The sequence below is a fragment of the Dendropsophus ebraccatus genome, chromosome 6, assembly GCF_027789765.1.
Source record: "Dendropsophus ebraccatus isolate aDenEbr1 chromosome 6, aDenEbr1.pat, whole genome shotgun sequence".
Classification (NCBI taxonomy): Eukaryota; Metazoa; Chordata; class Amphibia; order Anura; family Hylidae; genus Dendropsophus; species Dendropsophus ebraccatus.
Window position 1 is genome coordinate 13,981,363 of NC_091459.1, and position 20,741 is coordinate 14,002,103.

General features: G+C 41.3%; 1 protein-coding gene across 3 annotated transcripts in view; it reads right to left on the reverse strand.

Annotated features, from left to right (window-relative positions):
• MYOM2 (myomesin 2) overlaps positions 1-20,741 on the reverse strand; it is a 230,171-nt gene that overhangs the window by 37,343 nt on the left and 172,087 nt on the right. For all 3 annotated transcript variants that reach the window (XM_069974526.1, XM_069974527.1, XM_069974525.1), the window contains 7 exons: positions 14,615-14,741; positions 10,882-11,060; positions 10,198-10,312; positions 7,520-7,676; positions 7,316-7,422; positions 4,130-4,174; positions 1,994-2,130 (listed from right to left, as the gene is read on the reverse strand). In XM_069974526.1, coding sequence (XP_069830627.1) covers positions 1,994-2,130; positions 4,130-4,174; positions 7,316-7,422; positions 7,520-7,676; positions 10,198-10,312; positions 10,882-11,060; positions 14,615-14,741 — 867 coding nt within the window. The remainder of the gene's footprint in view (positions 1-1,993; positions 2,131-4,129; positions 4,175-7,315; positions 7,423-7,519; positions 7,677-10,197; positions 10,313-10,881; positions 11,061-14,614; positions 14,742-20,741) is intronic.

The following is a 20,741-nucleotide window of genomic DNA, read 5'->3' on the forward strand; positions in this document are numbered from 1 at the left end:
TATCACTTGTTTTTTGTTTTTTTTTCCTGAAGTACTGCGGTTTCTTTGTACAATATATATTGTACAGCAAATGAAAGAAGGCCAATTGCTCAGTTATAAAAGATATTTTTATTCGCTTTTATTCTCCAAAGCAGATTTTTCAAGTTCCATGCTGGGTGCTACAGTGCCCAGGAAGTTCCCTGCACAGGTCCTAATAATAAGAATAGGGCTCATGCACAAAACATGATTAGCATCATACGGTCGTCTCTCCACGCCCGAAAGAGAACAGATGAGAGAAGTTTGCAATTACCCTTTGCAAGTATAGGATTATAAAGAACATGGCAACTTTGTAGCAGAAAAGAGAGCGTACTTTTCCATGGATATGTCTGGGATTGCCACCTAGTGCCATTAAAGTAAACAGGGCTCAGCTGCAATATCACACAACCTGGGGACAGGTGTAGCACTTTTCTGCAGGAAAGAAACTATGCTTTTGTAATTCTATTTAAAGAATATGTATCATCAGGTGCATCCTCCTTAATATGACCCACGGATAAAACAGCGCAGTCACGGGGAAGCCGGTGCCGCAGGCAGTTGATTTGAAAGAAAAAGATTTTGGATAAGGAGAATGTACCAGGTATATTGCTGTGCTTTTTTAATTTACCTTAATAGATCGTCACTGGCGCAAGGTTTACAGAGACACAGTCCTTTTTTTTTTAATTGCCTCCCAGTTCCTGGGCTTGCCGCAGTTCTTTTCTGGAGCACAAGCCCGCCCTCTGTGACGCACCTCCTTTAAATCAATGGAGCCATCACAGAGGGGAGGGCATCCAAAAACCTGATGGTACATTCGCTCTAACAACAATACTACTACGTTTGCCTATCTGATTTACTATAACCAGGCCAAAGGCGCTTATACAGCTTTTTATACTATTATGCATACAAGTTCAGTAAAAAGCTGAGGGCACTCACTGAATCCTAGCAATACTTCTTTATTTCAACATATGTTAAAACCTTCGGTCACACTTGTCACTGTTTAGCAGACGCCAAACCACTTTACATGTACAACACAGACATGAAGGCCATTTTGCGCGCATGCGTGCTTCATCAGGTCTGATGAAGTGCGCATGCGCGCGAAATGGCCGTCATGTCTGTGTTGTACATGTGAAGTGCTTTGGTGTCTGCTAAACAGTGACATGTGTCACTGAAGGTCTTATATAACATATGTTAAAATAAAGAAGTATCGCTACGATTCTGTCAGTGCCCTCAGCTTTTTACTGAACTTGTTGTACGCACAATATGTCTACCTGAGAGGTGCACCTCCGGTGCGATCTGTTGCAGTCCCAAGTGTGTCCTAGGTCCTATAGCGCATAACAAATTTAATGGACAAACAGGAGTAGTGCCGGTGATATTCTAAGACTTTGTGGCTTTTTATACTATTAATTCTGCTGAATCTTACTAATAATGCACCTGCAAGTATTGACAAGCTCGTTATCTAGTGTAAAACACAATAGAACTTTCCACCAATCCAGTGCACAAGAGGCTGACGCTGTTATGTTTCAGAAACATTGCTTTAGTGAAGGAGAAAACAATATCTGTGTCTACTCCTTAAGGGGAAAACACAAATATATTTAGAGATTATGTAACAGATCAATATTAGCTGTGGATTATTATATCGATCAATATCCAAATGCCCGCACATTTCCTTTCGGCAGTAGGAAATATTACAATAATCTTTTGTTGATACCATTGTGCGTTAACCGTTTGTATTGTGGAAAGACATTGGATTTTGGATCACTGGATTAATTTGCTGCTAGCGCCATGAAGCTGTGATTTGAATCCTCATTATATTGAACAACAATTGGTGTAATTATTCTTAAGGGAGACGTATTCCACTCCATAGCAAGAAGCTATGATATTAAGAAATAGCAGGGTAAGTGGATAGGAGCATATCCTTTCCTATAGCACTAGATGAAATCATTAACAAAAGCTATGGGCATGGAAAAAGAAATATACCAACCTCGCTGTCTTTAATCTCCACATCATTCACAACAAACCTAAAGCTCGATTCTGCTGACAAGTTGTGGGCTTCCAACCAGAAGCGCACTCTGCCTTTCTCCAGTATCTCATAGGCCAGTTCTGATTTCAGAGGAATAGCTAAAAGTAAAAATTTAGGATGAAGGTTAAGGAAGTACAAAGAATATACAATAAGCTTTACATATAGTCAAACTTACATTATACTTTATGGGTCTTTAAAGAGACTCTGTCGGTAGGGTTATGGTGTCCTATCTCAGGGTGGCATAAAATAGTGACAGAGAAGCTGAACAGAATGATGTATAACTTACATTGTTCTGTGAAGCTGAGATCTCCTCCTGAATAACATGGACAATAAGTAGTCCTCTCCATTATGTGCATGAGCCCAGTAGTGCTGGATATTCATGAGAAGCAGAAAACTCCGCCCACCAGCTGCTGATAGGCTGTCCAATCCATGCTGTGTACAGGCAGTTTACTGTCAATCAGCAGCTGGAGGGCAGGGGGGAGGGGTGTGGCAAGAATCCTATTCTCCTGCATATTAGGAGAATGGCTGAACAAAATTATGTCAGTAGTACACCGATCTGTTCAGCATTTATTTTACATTTATCTCATTTAAGGCGGAATAAATCTAGTGAGAAGTACTCACAACGTCTTTTAAGGTAAAATTACGGCCGTTTTTTTTTATTTTACAATGGTGGCTTATGATCATGATCCTTATTAACGACCGTTATTATCAAACAATGACCGTTTTTACGCCTAAGAAAGACGTTGTGGGAACATAGCCTTAAAGAGGATGTACCACCCGGTACATCCTCTTTATTCTGACACAGGGACAGAACGGCGCCATCATGGGGAAGCTGGTGCTGCGGTCCATTTTTCAATCCGCGGCCCAGTTCCCGTGTACGGCGCCGTTCTATCCACGGGTCCCAGGCCAATGCTCAAGCACTGGAGGCAGGCCGGCCCGCTCCCAGTGGGAGGGAATTCCCTCCCCTGTATGACGTGGCTCCGTTACAATCAATAAAGCCGCGTCATACAGGGGAGGGAATTCCCTCCCACTGGGGGCGGGCTGGCCTGGCTCCAGTGTTTGAGCACCGTCCCAGGACCCATGGATATAACGGCGCCGTACACGGGAACCGAGCCGCGGATCGAAAAACGGCCCGCGGCACTGGCTTGCCCATGACAGCGCTGTTCTATCCCTGTGTCAGATTAAGACTAGAAAAGATAGCAAAGTAAATGACTTCAGTATCCCAGGGCCACCACAACAGTAGGGGGTAAGGCTTCTGGCCTCACTCCACTTTTTACATTGGCACAAAACTGAGGCACCCGCTATAATATTGAGCTGCATTCTTTTTGGAGGTGGGGTTAAAACACATAATCTTTAAGCTGCCTTTCCTTTTTCTTACAATTTGGGAATAAGTTAAACATTATTGGTTAATCATTGAGATCGACCATTTTAAACACAGTGATCGATATTAGGCTAAAATTGGATTTTGATCCCAAGGAAAACCTACCAAACTGTACATCTTTTTCTTGTCTTGTGGCGGCAGAATAATCAGATGTACACTGTACGGCATACAGTAAGCTAGACGGGAACATAGTTTTTATAACCCTGAGACTGCTGTACATTAGATAATATGGATCTCCTCTGCAAAAGGAGGTCAGACCTTCTACTGAATATCACTGCAGCTAATGGGGATTAGGATATCCTAAATCATTGAGGCCATCTTAGATCACTTTTTCAATAACGCTGATGCTAATAGAGGCTTGACCTATATCGTGAAATCAGATGAAATGGAGAGAGAAGTAACCTTGAAAAAAAAAATCAATATGAAGTTCAGGGATCAGGTTGCGTTTATCTCAGGTGGCTTCCATTTTATCAGGCGACGGTCATGAGCTTTAATATAATGAGTTATATGTTGTTGTTTCTGCTCTCCATTATGGAGAACCCTATGGGGAACTTTATCACGATAATTTATTAAAAGTGGCCACAAGGGCAGGAGGGCATGTATGATCATTCTCTTTAAAGTAATCAGTTACACCCTGTGATACATTGTGAGTTATGTGCATGCTGGGCTTTGTATCTGTGCCATAGACAAAGACATTTAAATTTAAATCTACTTACTGGGATTCCTGATTTCGTGGCTTAGAGTCATCAGACGTTCGAGTTCTATTAGGTAAAAAAGAAAAGAAGTGTTGATTATCTGTATTGCAATCTAGGGCTATGGTCACACATAGCATAGCAATGGACGGTGTTATACTGGCTTCTACTGGGTGGCGTTCGGCTGCAGGAATATTATTTTTTTTACAATTGAATTGTGGGCACCGTTGGGTGTGCCCACAATGCAATTAACCATAGACTACAATGTAACGGCCACCGGCTGTACTGTGTAAACGGCTATTGTCTCCGGACGGTGTTTCGGGAATAATAGGCATGTTCATTGCTTTAACACCTGTTCTAAAGAGATAGTAAGATAGATAGATAGATAGATAGATAGATAGATAGATAGATAGATAGATAGGAGATAGATAGATAGATAGATAGATAGATAGGAGATAGATAGGCGATAGATAGGAGATAGATAGATAGATAGATAGATAGATAGATAGATAGATAGATAGATAGATAGATAGGAGATAGATAGATAGATAGATAGATAGATAGATACTTTGCTGTACTTTGCATGGGATTGTAAATAAACTTTTTCACGTTTTTTCGACTACTTCGGAGTGCTGCTGCCTTTATGGACTTTAGATAGATAGATCAGATGATAGATAGATAGATAGATAGATAGATAGATAGATAGGAGATAGATTGTAGATAGATGGATAGACAGACATACAAGTATCTAGACCATAGACAGCCAAATAGAAAGACGTAGTATATCCCCTGATTGATTGATAGCTATAGATAGATAGATAGATAGATAGTAGAGATGAGCGAGTAGTGAAATATTCGACTTTCGAGAATTCGAATCGAATTGGCACAGAGATTCGACTATTCGACTATGGAAATCCAAATTCGACCACTTGGAGGTCACCAAATCCCCCATGAAACCTCCCTAAACGATGCCAAAACCTCTGGAATGACACTGTGACATTAGGGGGAGCATGCCTGGGTGCACCCAACACCCCAAAATCGCAGTATAATGCCACTCTCCGCAGTTGCGAATGAAAAATATTTGCGAACGCTTTACCAATGTTTACAGCAGTGTTCACACATTTCCTTCGTATTTCTTGCGCAGCATTACATACATGATTCCAATGTGCGTCCGTAGAGCGTCACCTTATTTGTGCGTATCATGTGTAATGCTGTACAAACGTTACTGGAACAGTATGTATGACGTGTCTTTAACTAGGCTACTGGAACAATAGCTACACGTGCCTTTTACTGGGAAACTGGCACAATAGGTATCACGTGCCTTTTACTGGGCAACTGGCACAATAGGTATGACGTTTAGGTGCCCTTAGTGGGCTAAACCAGGGACACTATAAGTCACTTGTACACACAGGGTACTGGAATGAATACAGCTGATGCTGATGCTGCTGTTATATCATCTATTTCTTAGCACTGAGAAGCTTTGGATTCAGAGATGACTTTTTCCCTTGATCTTTGCCCTGAAAAGGACTTTTGGGTTCTGTAGTAATCCTGCCTAACCAAAACGCTACTAAAACCTATCTCTCCCTGCTCCAAGATCTTTCCCTGACTTGGTTGAAAGCGCATCTGAGATTGAGAGGCAGAAGTCAACTATTAAATATTCGAGGTCATGTGGTTCAGCCATCCAATGAGGGTAGACACCGTTTTTGTGCTGCTTGCGTACTCCCAGGGTGATTGGATTAAAAAAAGCACCAACTGCGATGGGAGGGCTTTCGAATGTTTCCCGCGTATTCGTCACACTACTCGATTGAATTCAAATATACCGCAATATTCGATCGAATACCATCTCCATCGAATCATATTCGCTCATCTCTAATAGATAGATGTTTGCTTTGGCAATGCTAATGTGTTATTTAGACCTGCCAATAAAGCTTATTTGATTAGATAGATAGATAGATAGATAGATAGATAGATAGATAGATAGATAGGAGATAGATAGATAGATAGATAGATAGATAGATAGATAGGAGATAGATAGATAGATAGATAGATAGATAGATAGATAGATAGGAGATAGATAGATAGATAGATAGATAGATAGATAGGAGAGAGATAGATAGATAGATAGATAGATAGATAGATAGATAGGAGATAGATAGATAGATAGATAGATAGATAGATAGATAGATAGATAGGAGATAGATAGATAGATAGATAGATAGATAGATAGATAGGAGATAGATAGATAGATAGATAGATAGGAGATAGATAGATAGATAGATAGATAGATAGATAGATAGATAGATAGATAGATAGATAGGAGATAGATAGATAGATAGATAGGAGATAGATAGGAGATAGATAGATAAATAGATAGATAGATAGATAGATAGATAGATAGATAGATAGATAGATAGATAGGAGATAGATAGATAGATAGGAGATAGATAGGAGATAGATAGATAGATAGATAGATAGATAGATAGATAGATAGGAGATAGATAGATAGATAGGAGATAGATAGATAGATAGATAGATAGATAGGAGATAGATAGATAGATAGATAGATAGATAGATAGATAGATAGATAGATAGGAGATAGATAGATAGATAGATAGATAGATAGATAGGAGATAGATAGATAGATAGATAGATAGATAGATAGATAGATAGATAGGAGATAGATAGATAGGAGATAGATAGATAGGAGATAGATAGATAGATAGATAGATAGATAGATAGATAGATAGATAGATAGATAGATAGGAGATAGGGAGATAGATAGATAGGAGATAGATAGATAGATAGGAGATAGATAGATAGATAGATAGATAGATAGATAGATAGATAGATAGATAGATAGATAGATAGATAGATAGTCTTTCAAAGGAGAATCCTGCACAGATGTCCTTTTATAATTAATGCTTTTCACAGTAATTTTGCAGGATGTAGTTGGATGAAGAGGAGACAAGCATGTGATTTATTGGGCTCGGTGACTAATCACATGCATCCTTCTTCAGTTCCCAGCCAATTATTTTTTGGCTTTGCGTTCACTGTGCAGCCATCATCAATTCCATTCTTTTCAAACTTTTCCTATGCCCTGCTATCAAAGGCAACAATCAGATGCCAACAGAAGCCGGTCATACATCTTCATGAATGTTTGGTTTCGTTTTCGAAATATTTTGATGCAAATAACACACTTCTATCTCTTACCATCTGCATCAAGCACATAGCTAGATGAAATGCCATCAGTATCACTGACTGCCACATTGTATGTCCCCAGATCATCCTTGTCTGGGTTCTTAAAGTATAGTTTGGAGCTAAGATAAAGAAAAGGAAAAAAAAAAACGTTATACATAAATGAATATATAAGAGAAAGTTTACCCTTCAATCGTGTACATCACACTAAACACTCACTTTTCTCCAATCGTTTCTGCCTTGAATTTATATTCATCTGTAATTTCCTCGTAGGCTTTGCACCATGTAAACTGAGAAGCTTCAGAAATCTCCGAACAGTTGTAAGAAAGGTAGATGTTCCCTTCTTCATCCACTCCTGTAGTAATCTCCTGAACACCTACAATTTACCAAACAGAAGACACAGCTGTTAGACTTCTTCTAATGGTAATAGAAAACTTTGGCAATTCTCATAGCTTCACTGTGCTTCTTGGCACCCCTATGACATAGCACCCCTATAATATAGCACCCCCCTTTGACATAGCACCCCTATAATATAGCACCTCTAGGATATAGCACCCCCATGACATAGCACCCCTATAATATAGCCCCCCCTATGACATAGCACGTCATGACATAGCACCCCTATAATATAGCCCCCCCTATTACATAGCACCCCTATATTATAGCACCCCTATGATATAGCACCTCTAGGACATAGCACCCCTATGACATAGCCCCCCTATGACATAGCCCCCCTATGACATAGCCCCCCTATGACATAGCCCCCCTATGACATAGCCTTCCTATGACATAGCCCCCCTATAATATAGCACCTCTAGGATATAGCACCCCTATTGCATAGCACCCCTATGACATAGCACCTCTAGGATATAGCACCCCTATGACATAGCACCTCTAGGATATAGCACCCCTATGACATAGCACCCCAGGACATAGCACCCCTTTGATATGGCACCCCTATAACATAGCACCACTATCACATAGCACCCCTATGATATAGCACCACTATTACATAGCACCCCTATGATATAGCACCACTATTACATAGCACCCCTATGATATAGCACCCCTATGATATGGCATCGCTATCACATAGCACCTCTATCACATAGCACCCCTATGATATAGCACCACTATTACATAGCACCCCTATGATATAGCACCACTATTACATAGCACCCCTATGATATAGCACCCCTATGATATAGCATCGCTATCACATAGCACCTCTATCACATAGCACCCCTATGATATAGCACCACTATTACATAGCTCCACTATAATATAACACTCCTAAGATATAGCACCCCTGTTACATAGCAACCCTATGACATTAGCACCCCTATCACATAGCCCCCATAATTTAGCACCACTCTCACATAGCACCTGTATGATATAGCACTCCTATAGCACAGCACCCCTATGATATAGCACTCCTATGATAAAGCCCCCCTATCACATAGCACTCCTGTGACATAGCACCCCTATGAGATATGGCACCCCTGACATAGCACCCTCTATAATATAGCCCCCCCTATGATATAGCACTCCTATGACATCGCACCCCTATGATATGGCACCCCTATGATAAAGCAACCCTAAGACATTGCACCCTTATGATATAGCACCCCTATGATATAGCACCCCTATGACATCATACCCCTATGATATAGCACCATTTAGCCTCTCGGTTGGCCCATTCTGTTGATGTTGCAGAGGGTGGGGACATCATGGAGGAGTAGGGCTACAGTGCCAGTAAAGGCGGGATATGGGGCACAACGGTTGTGAAGCCCCAACCATACGGCACTGTCCATCAATGATAACATACATTTTTGAGGGGAGAGACCACCAAGAAATTTTTTATATGGTAATATATAAAAGGTCCAGAATATAAGCTTAAGAATGGTGCTGACAGCAACATCATAAAGTGCTGAGCAGCAAGAACAGGGCTTTGCCAGAACAGCAGTGGCGGGAGAATAGGGAAGGTGAATACAAGGGTCGGGGAGGAGGTGGCTGAACATAACATGCAAAAAACACTGCAGAGACACCATCACATGTCTCAACGACAGTGAGTTTCCTTGACTGGAGACATTCCTCAGAGGATGGTCTGGCTAGCTCACGGACGTCGAGACACGTGATGGTGTCTCTGCAGTGTTTTGGTTGATCTCCCTGAGATCAACCAGCGTCCTTTTGCATGCACGTTGCTCCCACTAGCCAGAATCCTACTCCACACTGATGAGGGGAAAATACTCCGAAACAGCTGTCTGTGGATGAATACCTTGCTTGGTTGGTTTCCTTGACTGGTGACATTCCTCTGCTTGGTTGTTCCTTCCTGGAGGAAGGTCTGGCTAGCTCAATGAGGTCAACCAGCGTCTTTTTGAACATAACAACATGCACCTACCTCCTGGCTCAAGTCCCCCCTCAGACCAGGGAGCAGCCGGGGACCAGAGCAGAGAACAGTGGACCCCATTGCTGCAGCCGGGGAGGTAGGTGCATGTTGTTATGTTCAACCACCTCCTCCCTGGCTCTTTTGAAAAAAAAAAAAATTTAAGTCCAAACCCTGACTTTTACTTTAATTTTGAATAATTGAAAGAGATACTCAAATGTAAAATGCCCTCCTAGAATTTTGCCATTCTACATGTTCTTATACCTTATATATGTCAGTCTAAAAGCTTACCATTTGATATAAATGTTTGTATAATCTTAGTCTCTAGCCGTGCCATACTACAGCCGAATAGTTTACTAACCTGGCAGGAAAAAAAATCTACTGCCCGCAAATCTGAATTGAGAAATTTTGTTGGGATTGAGAAAATGACACGTAAATACTTTCTGTTTTAAGAAGGCGAAAACGGATCTTCACATTTCTTTGCTTTAAAATCATTTGCATATATACTTACCTGGTCTTGCCTGAACAAGTACCGGCTCGGAAATGTCAGATGGTTTACCGGTGCCTGATGCATTCACAGCACGGATTTGGAAAACATATGTTTTGCCTTCTTCCAGTTGCTTGACCTTCACATCAAAATAAAAACATGACATTTAAATCAATATGATAGAAAGATTTACTAACTTCAAAATGTTATTAACAATTACCCCCAGGCCTCATCTGTTTAATAAAGTGTCCTTGATGTTGACTGGTGTAAATGATGATGTGCGTAGACAGATACAGTAGGTATGTGGATAATGTTGCTAGCTCTTTAAATATCATGGCTAATTTAGCCAGGACATTGGATGGTAAAGCCGGATAATGAAAAAAAATAATCCGGCACTTCTTGGTCCAGTATAAATTCTTTATTGAAGCAACAAAAGCAAAAAACTTGAGCACATCCGACGCATTTCGATCTAACAAGATCTTAGTCATGCGATTTTAATAGATCGAAACGCGTCAGCTGTGCTCAGGTTTTACGTTAGTTGCTTTAACAAAGAATTTGTACTGCACCAAGAAGTGCCGGATTTCCTTCCTTCATTATACTCACGATGAGCTCACACCTCTGTGCACCTAACAGGGTAGGAATTACGTGTAGGAGCGGAGAGCAGGACTGTGTTACATATTCCTTGTAAAGCCGGATAAGTTTACGTACCTTTAGGTAACGGTTTGGTGTTGCAGTCTGATTCACTCTTGTCCATTGCTCCCCATCCATTTCCCTGTATTCTACTAAATATCCCACAACGGGGCTCTTTCCTGTATAAATGGGTTCCTTCCAGAGTATCACCAGGGAGTCACTTCTGACCTCACAGAAAGTAAGGTCATATGCTGGTCCTAATGAAAGGAAAAATAGATAGTTCCATTAATATGATTTAGAAACATGTGAGGGTCATGTCTGTAAGGGAAACGGCTTGTTAGTCATGTAGGACATGATAACGGGACAGATGGGACAGCAGCAGGAGCTCAGATAATAAGTTACAATTGTGATATGTAAAGGAAAGAATCAATGGAACTGCATCACAGAGGGGAGGGCAGAATGTCACTCTGGGGGCAGGCGGACCCACCTCTAGTGCTTCAAGTTGGGCCGGTGCCCGGGCATAGACTGACGCCGTGTACTGTGTTGGGGGGCCTCTTGTGGCTGGAGATGCAATGCTGCCTTCAGTCAAAAAAGAGACTGGCAGGGCAGGGAACCCTGACAGTGGGTGCTGTGAGTCTCGGCTAGCATGGAGGCAGACCATGTTTCACCAGAGATGCCCGGCTCCCCCAGCCGTACAGGCCCTGTAGCAATTGCATGGTCTGCCTCCATGGAAGCTACTCCACTGCTTCCCAAGTTTCACATTATGATACTATGTGTTATGTTTCATCATGTAAACAACATTTTCACATTTAGGGTAAAGCTGAAAAGCATTGGCAGATATTGATCACAACTTGACTGACTTGACTGATAATCACTCTGAGCTCCCATTCCAGTATCTCGGTGACATTACTTTGAGATGCTCAAAGGTAGATAGCGGAACCTTTCTCGGAGATGTAATACATCACATAACGTCTAGCTGCCTCTTATGTAGATGACTTCAGACGCTATTTTCATTATTCATGTGTGCACAGTACAATCATACGACGCTGCGTATCTCTAAGTACGATAAAAGTAGATGGGAGTGATGGGATTTACTCGATTTCAAATTCAGGACAACTACAAGTTCATTTAATATCACGCACTTTGCTAAATGATGCTGCTTTACATAGACAGAAGAAACATGCTGATTTCCTCTTGGCTATGAATCTTAACGCTGTCTTTTGAGCTGCCGACACATTATTCTGAAATGATATGGCTGCGTGAGCCGTCTAGAAGACTTTTTTAAGCGGCTCCGTTCACATCGTACTTCAGAGTTGACCATGACACATTGAACATAAATTGCAGTGTGTTAAAGACAACCCTCCTCTATATAACCTGGGACACAGAGCAACAATTCTTTTTGGAAAGTACACAAAATGCTCAGTAAAAAGTTTAATAGACCAAGAATGATAGATGCTTGAAACAGAGTTCAGACAGATTAGGATATTTTTAGTCATGGTAATATGTGAAAGAAGACTTATTCTCACCATTCGTGTTATAAAGTATATATATATATATATATATATATATATATATATATATATATATATATATAGTGTATATGTATATATATAGTGACAAATACAACATATAAACCTTCTTTTAAAAAGTGATTGTCACCTAGGGCAAGTCTCTTTTAATGGAGGTTTGCTTAATAATAAGGTGATCACAAAGAGTCCCAACATTAGAACTATTGTAAATGTAAGCCAATCTGCTAGATAGGCCCTTGTTTACTGGGCCTATTACATTGCCCAATTATCGTTTAGCAAGGGCTGCATGGACATTGTTAGCGATTTCCATGCAGTCCTTGCCCAAAGGGTTAATAAATTACCTGTCCACGGTCCAGGTGTTCTGCACTATGTATGTGCCCTGGCACCCTGCACTGCAGCTTCAGAGCAGCCTTTGAAAGCAGTCTTTCACAGTGTAAAGTAGCTGGCAGCCCCTAGTGAGCATGGTACCTTTTGATAATGTGTCAGTGGAGTGGATTATTTACAATCTCATGTTATCTACTGTAATAAAGTGTCAAAGAGGAGTTGTGGCTCAGTTTTTGTGCTTCCTCCTCCCTCTTCTTCATGAATAATCAATGCTGCCCGGCCTCCTGCTCGCTCAGCTGTCAGTATCTGCTGACAGAGAACTGATCTGCAATCAGATATAGTTGAATTTCCTAGCTTGTGTTGGAGATGACCAGCAGGTCTTTCTTTGGTTCAAATCTCCTCATGGAAATGAAATCTAAGTCTTTATTTTTTATTTTCTCATTATTGTATCATTTTTAACAGTGCATAGAATTCCCAATCAGGTCCAAAATTTGTTTAGTTTATTTAATACAATGATGAGGGGGGGGGGGGACAACTATATTTATTTTTTATTTTTTGCATCATTGTATAAAAAAACAAACTTTAAAATTAATTTGGCACTGACTGGAAATTCTTAGCACTTTTAAAAATGATACAATATTAAGAAAAAAGAAAGACCTATATTTCATTTCCATCAGGGGATTTGAACCAAAGAAAGACCTGCTGTAGGTCTCTAGACAGGTCAGTTACACCTAGACCACAGCTCCAACACATTTGGGCTCACAAATTCAATTATATCTGAGTGTTTCTTTCAGACAAACTGCATACAGAGCACTGATCTGCAATCAGAGACACTACTGGCTGATAGCTGAGCAAGCAGGAGGCCGAGCAGCATTGATTATTCATAAATAGGAGGGAATACGAAGCAGTGGTGAGGTGTGCCAGATTGCGGCACAAACTCTGAGCCACAACTCCTCTTTGACACTTCATTACAATAGGATACCCGAGAAAATCCACTCCACTCACACATGACCAAAGGGTACCAAGGCTAATGGCAAAGATTTTTATTTTCCAAATAAGTTTTTATTGAAGATTTTTCCAAAAAAAGGGATATACCAGGAAAAACAGAGGATAGGGTACAAATTCAGATCAAGCATAACAAGCAATAGCAATAAGTACATGTACTAAGGCTATGTTCACACAACGTAAGAGGCCGTTCTGTTACTTAAGTACCGGCCGGATGATCTTTCCGGCCCCAGGGTTCTGATGCGGGTGCATCAGCGCGCACCTGCATCAGAACCTCCCACAGCACACATAGAAGCAAGTGGCCAGAGCCGCTCGCTTCATTGTGTGAACTGACAGGTCTTTCTGCGGCCGCAACTCACTGAATTGTGGCTGCAAAAAACTGACATGTCAGTTATTTGCGGCTCCGTACGAGATCCCGGCCGGAGCATATACGATATGTATACGCTCCGGCTGGGATCCCACAGAAGATAAGGCTATGTCCACACCTCACAAAGTACGGCCGTTGTTGCCGATGGCAACAACGGCCGTACTTTTACGTAGTGTGAACATAGCCTAAAGGCTATTTTCACACAACGTATTTTTATGACAAGAGCGGGCATTGTTTGCAATTAAAACAACAGCCATTTTTGTCATAGAAAAATGTGTTGCATTGAAGTCAACGCAAACAACGGCTGTTGTTCACACAGTGTATTGAACAACGGCCGTTGTATGGTACAGCTATGGAAATAATTGACATGTCGATGCAGTTGTGCATTGATATCACAGAGATTTTCAGTGCAACAACAGCCGTTGTCTGACACTTGCTACAACATCCATTGTTTCCGAGTGCCAAACAACGTCCGTACATTGTGTGAACATAGCCTAATAAGATTTAGTAATGTATCTGTTCAGTGAAGGCAGCAGGCACAACTTAAAATTATATTCTTTTTTGCAGCCATGTAGATGCAACTCACCTGGCTCCGGATGTGTCCAAGCCTCGCACTTAAAGTGTTCGCTGGGATCAGAAGGAAGGCCAAGGCCGGCAAGGTTACTCGCAGTAACTCGGAATTCATAGAACGCACCTTCCTGAAGGTTTTCAACCTGCGAGCAAATAATTGGAAGGGAACTTAGTTTAACAATAAAGTAAAACAAAAGTCACCCAGTCTGGAGGAAACTTTTAAACTTAACTTTTAAACTTTTTTCACTTAAAAGTATAGTATTGTACGAAACCTGATGACTGGTACTCTACCCTCTAACATCCAGCAAGTCAGGAGTTTCCATAAAGCAAATGGAGTTTACAGAAGAAACGCTCTCTCAAGTAGGATGCTTCAAACAGGCGAGAGATATCCTACGGAGCAGCTTCTGAAATCATCCCGGCTCCAGTCAGCGCACAAAGAAATGTTTGTCATCATTATTCTTCTTACAATGTTTTGTATTCGCACAACACTAAATTGGAGATGACAGCTGCAAAATCAAATAAGTCTCCTAATGAAGCCCATAAGGTTCTTTGTCTCCCTCCTTCAAGGTGTTTACAGTAAATATCATTCAACACAAATGATGTATTATTCATCTTAAAGTAGCTAAAGAGATTCAAGAAAAGGAATCCTGATACGGAACTTAGAGAAGACAGGACATAGATGGGACTTTATGCTACAAAGCGGATGATTTTCCAAATACAAGGCAGTCCCAGCAAGGGGTGCTCATTGTGCCGGTGTCTGTATATTAAACACCCACATTGTTAGATCACAGAGTCGGTCCTGTTCTACAATATACTTACAGTGCATGTTGCGAATAGATTGACAAATTGCATAAACAGAGGCCAAAGATGGGTTTTCTTATTATTGGAATTATTAAGCCAAAAGCTGGAGAAATCAATATTCTTGCATCAGCAAACTGTATGGAGTTTTATGGCGGCCTGTGCCCTTCTCGCAAGACTGGAACCTGTAATCTAACACAGAGGTAGGGAACTTTATCTCTCCAGCTGTTGCAAAACTACAACTCCCCTCATGGCTGGACAGCCAAAGCTAAAGCACCTACTGTCCAGCCATGAGGGGAGTTGTAGTTTTGCAACAGCTGGAGAGCCAAGGTGTTGGACTCATCTCTCAGCGCGCACGCCGGGCTGCAGGGCTGAGATCTCCGTCACCCGACCACCTCCAGAAGCGGGACCCGGCGGGATTAGGTAAGTATAGGGGGCTCTAACGGGGTCGGGAGCCTGTCACCCCGGCACGGGGGGTGACAGGTTCCCTTTAAAAAACTTTGTAATATGCCATTATCTGCATTCAAAAAGTCTTTCCCCAGGTCCCCTCCCTCCTCTCTCTCATTCACTGCTCATAATCAGGAATTCTCGACTCTTTTACATCAGTCGAGCCCTGTCTGTTCTATGGAGAGGGGAGGGGGGGAGGGGGGGGGAGGGAGATTAGTCGCAAGCAGAGAGCAAAGAACAAAGGATTACACAGCAGGTGATGTGTGAAAGCTGGTATTCAGAAGTCAGAGATCTCAGTGCTGACTTCAGAGGAGATAGCCAGGTGATGTATCTGTAAAGTAACTCTTTGTTGTCCTGTTTTGGTGCTTCATCTCCCTCCACCCCTCCCCCCTCCTTAGAGAACCATGAAGACAGGGGGGAGAGCTTCGAATGGCTTTTTCATGATAAAAATGCATTTTTCTGTTAATAAACTCAATAACAAAGTTTTTTAAAATGGCCTGTACTATTGATTTAAATAAACGACAGTGACACTTTGAAGAAAAATGTATGTTTAGGCAATTTGCAGCATAAAGTACAAGTAGTCAGATTACAAAATCAAATTAAAGGAGAAGTTCGGCGATTTCTAAAAGCCGGCAGCCGGTAGGGGGAGTAAATTGGCTGGCCACAGGAACCCCACCGGGCTCTGGGATCTCCAGGGTGTCCACGTCACGACCTGGTTGATGGACTGGCCCTTAGCCAGTCAGTGACTGGGGCGGGACACTGTTTTAGTCACTGATTGGCTGAGAGGCTAGTCCATCAGCCGGGACAGACATTTTCTCCCGAGTCAGGACTAGAGAGGATCGAACATTGGAAATTTTCAGGTTCCTTCAACCTCGAACCTTCTCAAACCTTTGCCATTTGATTCCTGATGCCTTCCCGTTCCGTTGGAAAGGTGTATCCCTGTTTTGCAGGTGGTACTCGGGCTGTCTCCACCTTCCCCAGGGAACGGGAAGGCATCGGGAATCAAATGACAAAGGTTCGAGAAGGTTCAAGTTCAGGACATCATCATAACTTGGGGGAAAATGAGTTCCAGCAGGGTTCCCAAGGCCACTCACCACAGGCAGAGAGGAGAGGTAACTTCCTACTTGTAATGAATTTCACCCTCCCCCTGCCGGATTTTAGAAATCACCAGACTTCCCCTATAATTGTAAAGTACCAAGCAACTTTTGCACAAATAAGACCATATAAAACATGGAACCTGAGATACCTAAAGAACAGATGAACTAGAATTATGGTTAGTTTAGGTCAGGGGTAGAGAACCTTGTCTCTCCAGCTGCTGCAAAACTACAACTCCCATCATGCCCGGACAGCCAAAGCTTTAGGCAAAAGGAGGAGGGGGAGGCGGAGAGAAAAGCTCACACACAGATTTTTGTGTCTTCAGCAGAAATCAGCAGCTCAGAACTGGGGGAAGGAGACTGAATAGATAATAAAAAGTATGGAAGGGATTGTTAGTCTCATAAGATATAAAAAGTTATGTTTCGGTGGAATACCCCTTTAACAGATCATGATGAAGATTTGTACTAACAATTTTTGGAATTTTATCCACAATCCTACGTAATGTTGTTGAAGCAGCTTTTAAGCAGCGTAACTATTGCTTTCTGCTTAATTCAAACAATCCCTCTATTTTATATAATGAGAGGGAAAAGTAATCAATAATAACACGCTGCTTCTGTGGTACTTCTCTGACTGATACTGTAATGAGCTTGTAAACAATGAGCCGCTAAACAATTACAGCAATTAGAAACAAATGACATTTACACAATCCGTTTACTGTGGGCGCTATCACAATGCAATAAATGATATTTTATCTCCAAATTTATTGCCTTAATAATGCCAAAATCAGCATTATATTCTAAGAAATTCTGTGCTTATTATGATTCCACGTACTCGTATTTGTAACATGACATTCTATAGAACAACAATGTAAGGAGTCGAGATCAGATATGCTTGTTATGAGACCTAACTCTATCCTCATAGACCCGCGTGAGAACTTTCTGTATTGATAGCTTCTGAACCACAATGTCATTGTGTCAGGTGTTTTCTGAGACAATTCTGGTCTTCTTTGATAACCTACATGACCACCTTACCATTGAAAAAAAAAACTTGCTCTTAATCCAAAATGGCGGCCTTTAAGATGGCGACTATGCTCCGACCATAGCCTAAAAGATAGCCCCTCCTCACCAAATACTTGGGTAGTCAGATATTTAGTATTCCTTTTTGTTTCTGGGGCAAAGGGTGTCTTAAGAGATTTGACCCTGCATTTTATTTCACATGGAAACAAAGTATCTTGATTCCAAAAATCCAAAATGTCTGATCTTTTTTTGTTTTACTCATCAGGGGAGAGTTAGGAGCCCCCTATACACATTAGGCAGATGGATGAACCTATTATGAGTCAGTTTAGCTAACAATTGGACAACTAAAATGGGACATTAAAAGGGGTGTTCCCCTCAAACATAACTTTTGATATGTTGCTGCTCATGGTGAGACTAACAATTCCTTCCATACTTGTTATTATCTATTCAGTCTCCTTCCCCCAGTTCTGAGCTGCTGCTTTCTGCTAAAAACACAAACTTCTGTGTGTGAGCTTTTCTCTCTGTCTCCCCCTCCTCCCTTCTGAGAAAGCTGATATAAACAAGTCCCTGACTGGCTTTATCTGCAACATTGTAGCGTTTTGTAATGCCAGGAGGGTTAATCTGAGGTCCAGTTGGTACTGAACTCACTGTGATTAACCCTCCCGGCATTACAAAGAAGCCACAATGTTGCAGATACAGCTGGCTAGGGATTTGTTTACATCAGCTGTCTCAAAAGGGAGGGGGGAGGAGGGGGGACAGAGAGAACAGCTCACATAGAGATTTTTGTGTCTTCAGCAGAAAGCAGCAGCTCAGAACTGAGGGAGACTGAATAGATAATAACAGTTATGGAAGGGATTGTTAGTCTCATCATGGGCAGCAACATATCAAAAGTTAATTTTGAGTGGAATACCCCTTTAACCCCATCAGCACATAAAAAATTATTCATCAAGAAACTACAATGCATTCATCTAGAAATGAAGCATCAAAAAGGCTTTTTGCCTGTACAACATTTAGTGACGTGTATCAATATTTAAAACAAGATATGTCTTTCGTTTTATGTATAGTATTATAATTCAATTTATTACGAAATGAAATAGGGAAATGTAGAATTAACCTGGGCCCCTGCGATTTATAGTGTATACTATTACAATAATGCATAATTATAGGAAAAATCGGAAAGGATTAAAAACTAAGGAAACCATTCCATTAGCTAAGAGCTGTTGAAGAGATAAAGATTCATCACTAGGAGATGGAGAAAGCTCCAAAATAATTGTGTGAAAGTACTATTAGATCTGCTTTGTCCAAATTACTTGCAGATGTAATTTGTTTCATGAGCGCACAATGGTATATTATCCCATTGAGTTCTGACAGATTCATGACTGCTAAAATCTACTAGTTACAGTACTTCTGGCATATGAACTCTAAATGCATCAGTCTTTCAATCGGGGGGGGGGGGGGGAGCGTCACAATTGTGCTAAATCTCATTAAACTTAAAATGCTGTTTCAAGTGGCCGTCACTTTTGTACTGTGCAGAATTGACTTTAATTGTTTTTATTTCATTCTAAATATGACTGCTTTTATTTATTCTCCATTCATTAGATTCTGCAGTGCTGTAAACAGGTCGTGATCCCTCAAAACAGGTCCTGTCCCCGGTTAGGCTCCCTTTTTCAGCAACACACACACATAACATCACTAAAGCTCTGGAGTAAGAAGAAAGTACTATCCATTATCCAAAAGTAAAAGGCATCTGAACTTAAAGGAGAAGTCCGGTGAAAATTTTTATTAAAGTATTGTATTGCCCCCCCCCCCAAAAAAAAAAAAAAAATTTATACAAATCACCAATATACACTTATTACGGGAAATGCTTATAAAGTGCTTTTTTCCCTGCACTTACTACTGCATCAAGGCTTCACTTTCTGGATAACATGGTGATGTCACTTCCTGGATAACATGGTGATGTCACTTACTGGATAAAATGATGATGTCACTTCCTGGATAAAATGATGATGTCACTTCCTGGATAAAATGGTGATGTCACGACCCGACTCCCAGAGATTTGCGGGCTGTGGCTGCTAGAGAGGATGATGGCAGGGGGATGCTCAGTGTCCTCTGTCCTTCAGTGTCCCCCTGCCATCATCCTCTCCAGCAGCCACAGCCCGCAAAGCTCTGGGAATCGGGTCGTGACATCACCATGTTATCAAGGAAGTAACATCACCATGTTATCCAGGAAGTGACATCACCATGTTATCCAGGAAGTGACATCACCATGTTATCCAGGAAGTGACATCACCATTTTATCCAGGAAGTGACATCACCATGTTATCCAGGAAGTGATGGAGTAGTAAGTGCAGGGAAAAAGCACTTTATGTGCATTTCCCATACTAAGTGTATATTGGTGATTTGTATAACTTTTGGGGGGCAATACAATACTTTAATAAAAATTTTCACCAGATTTCTCCTTTAACTGAGGAAAATCCTGAGTTAAAGGAGCAGAATAAAGCAGAACTGGATATGGCTTCCAACGTGTTTCATGCCAATTGGTCACTCCAGGAATTAGAATAGACTCGGGATCCTATTACATGGGCCGATCAATAACGTAAACGAGCGCTGTTCTGCTAGATCTGTGCTCATTTACGGAGCCAATTACACGGCTCGATTATCAATTAGCAAGGGCTGCATGGACATTGTTAGCGATGTCTGTGCAGTCCTTGCCCTAAACTGCCATACATTACCTCTCCATGCGCTCAGTCTTCTCCTGTTCCCTGCTTCCTTGCTGACACCGCATGT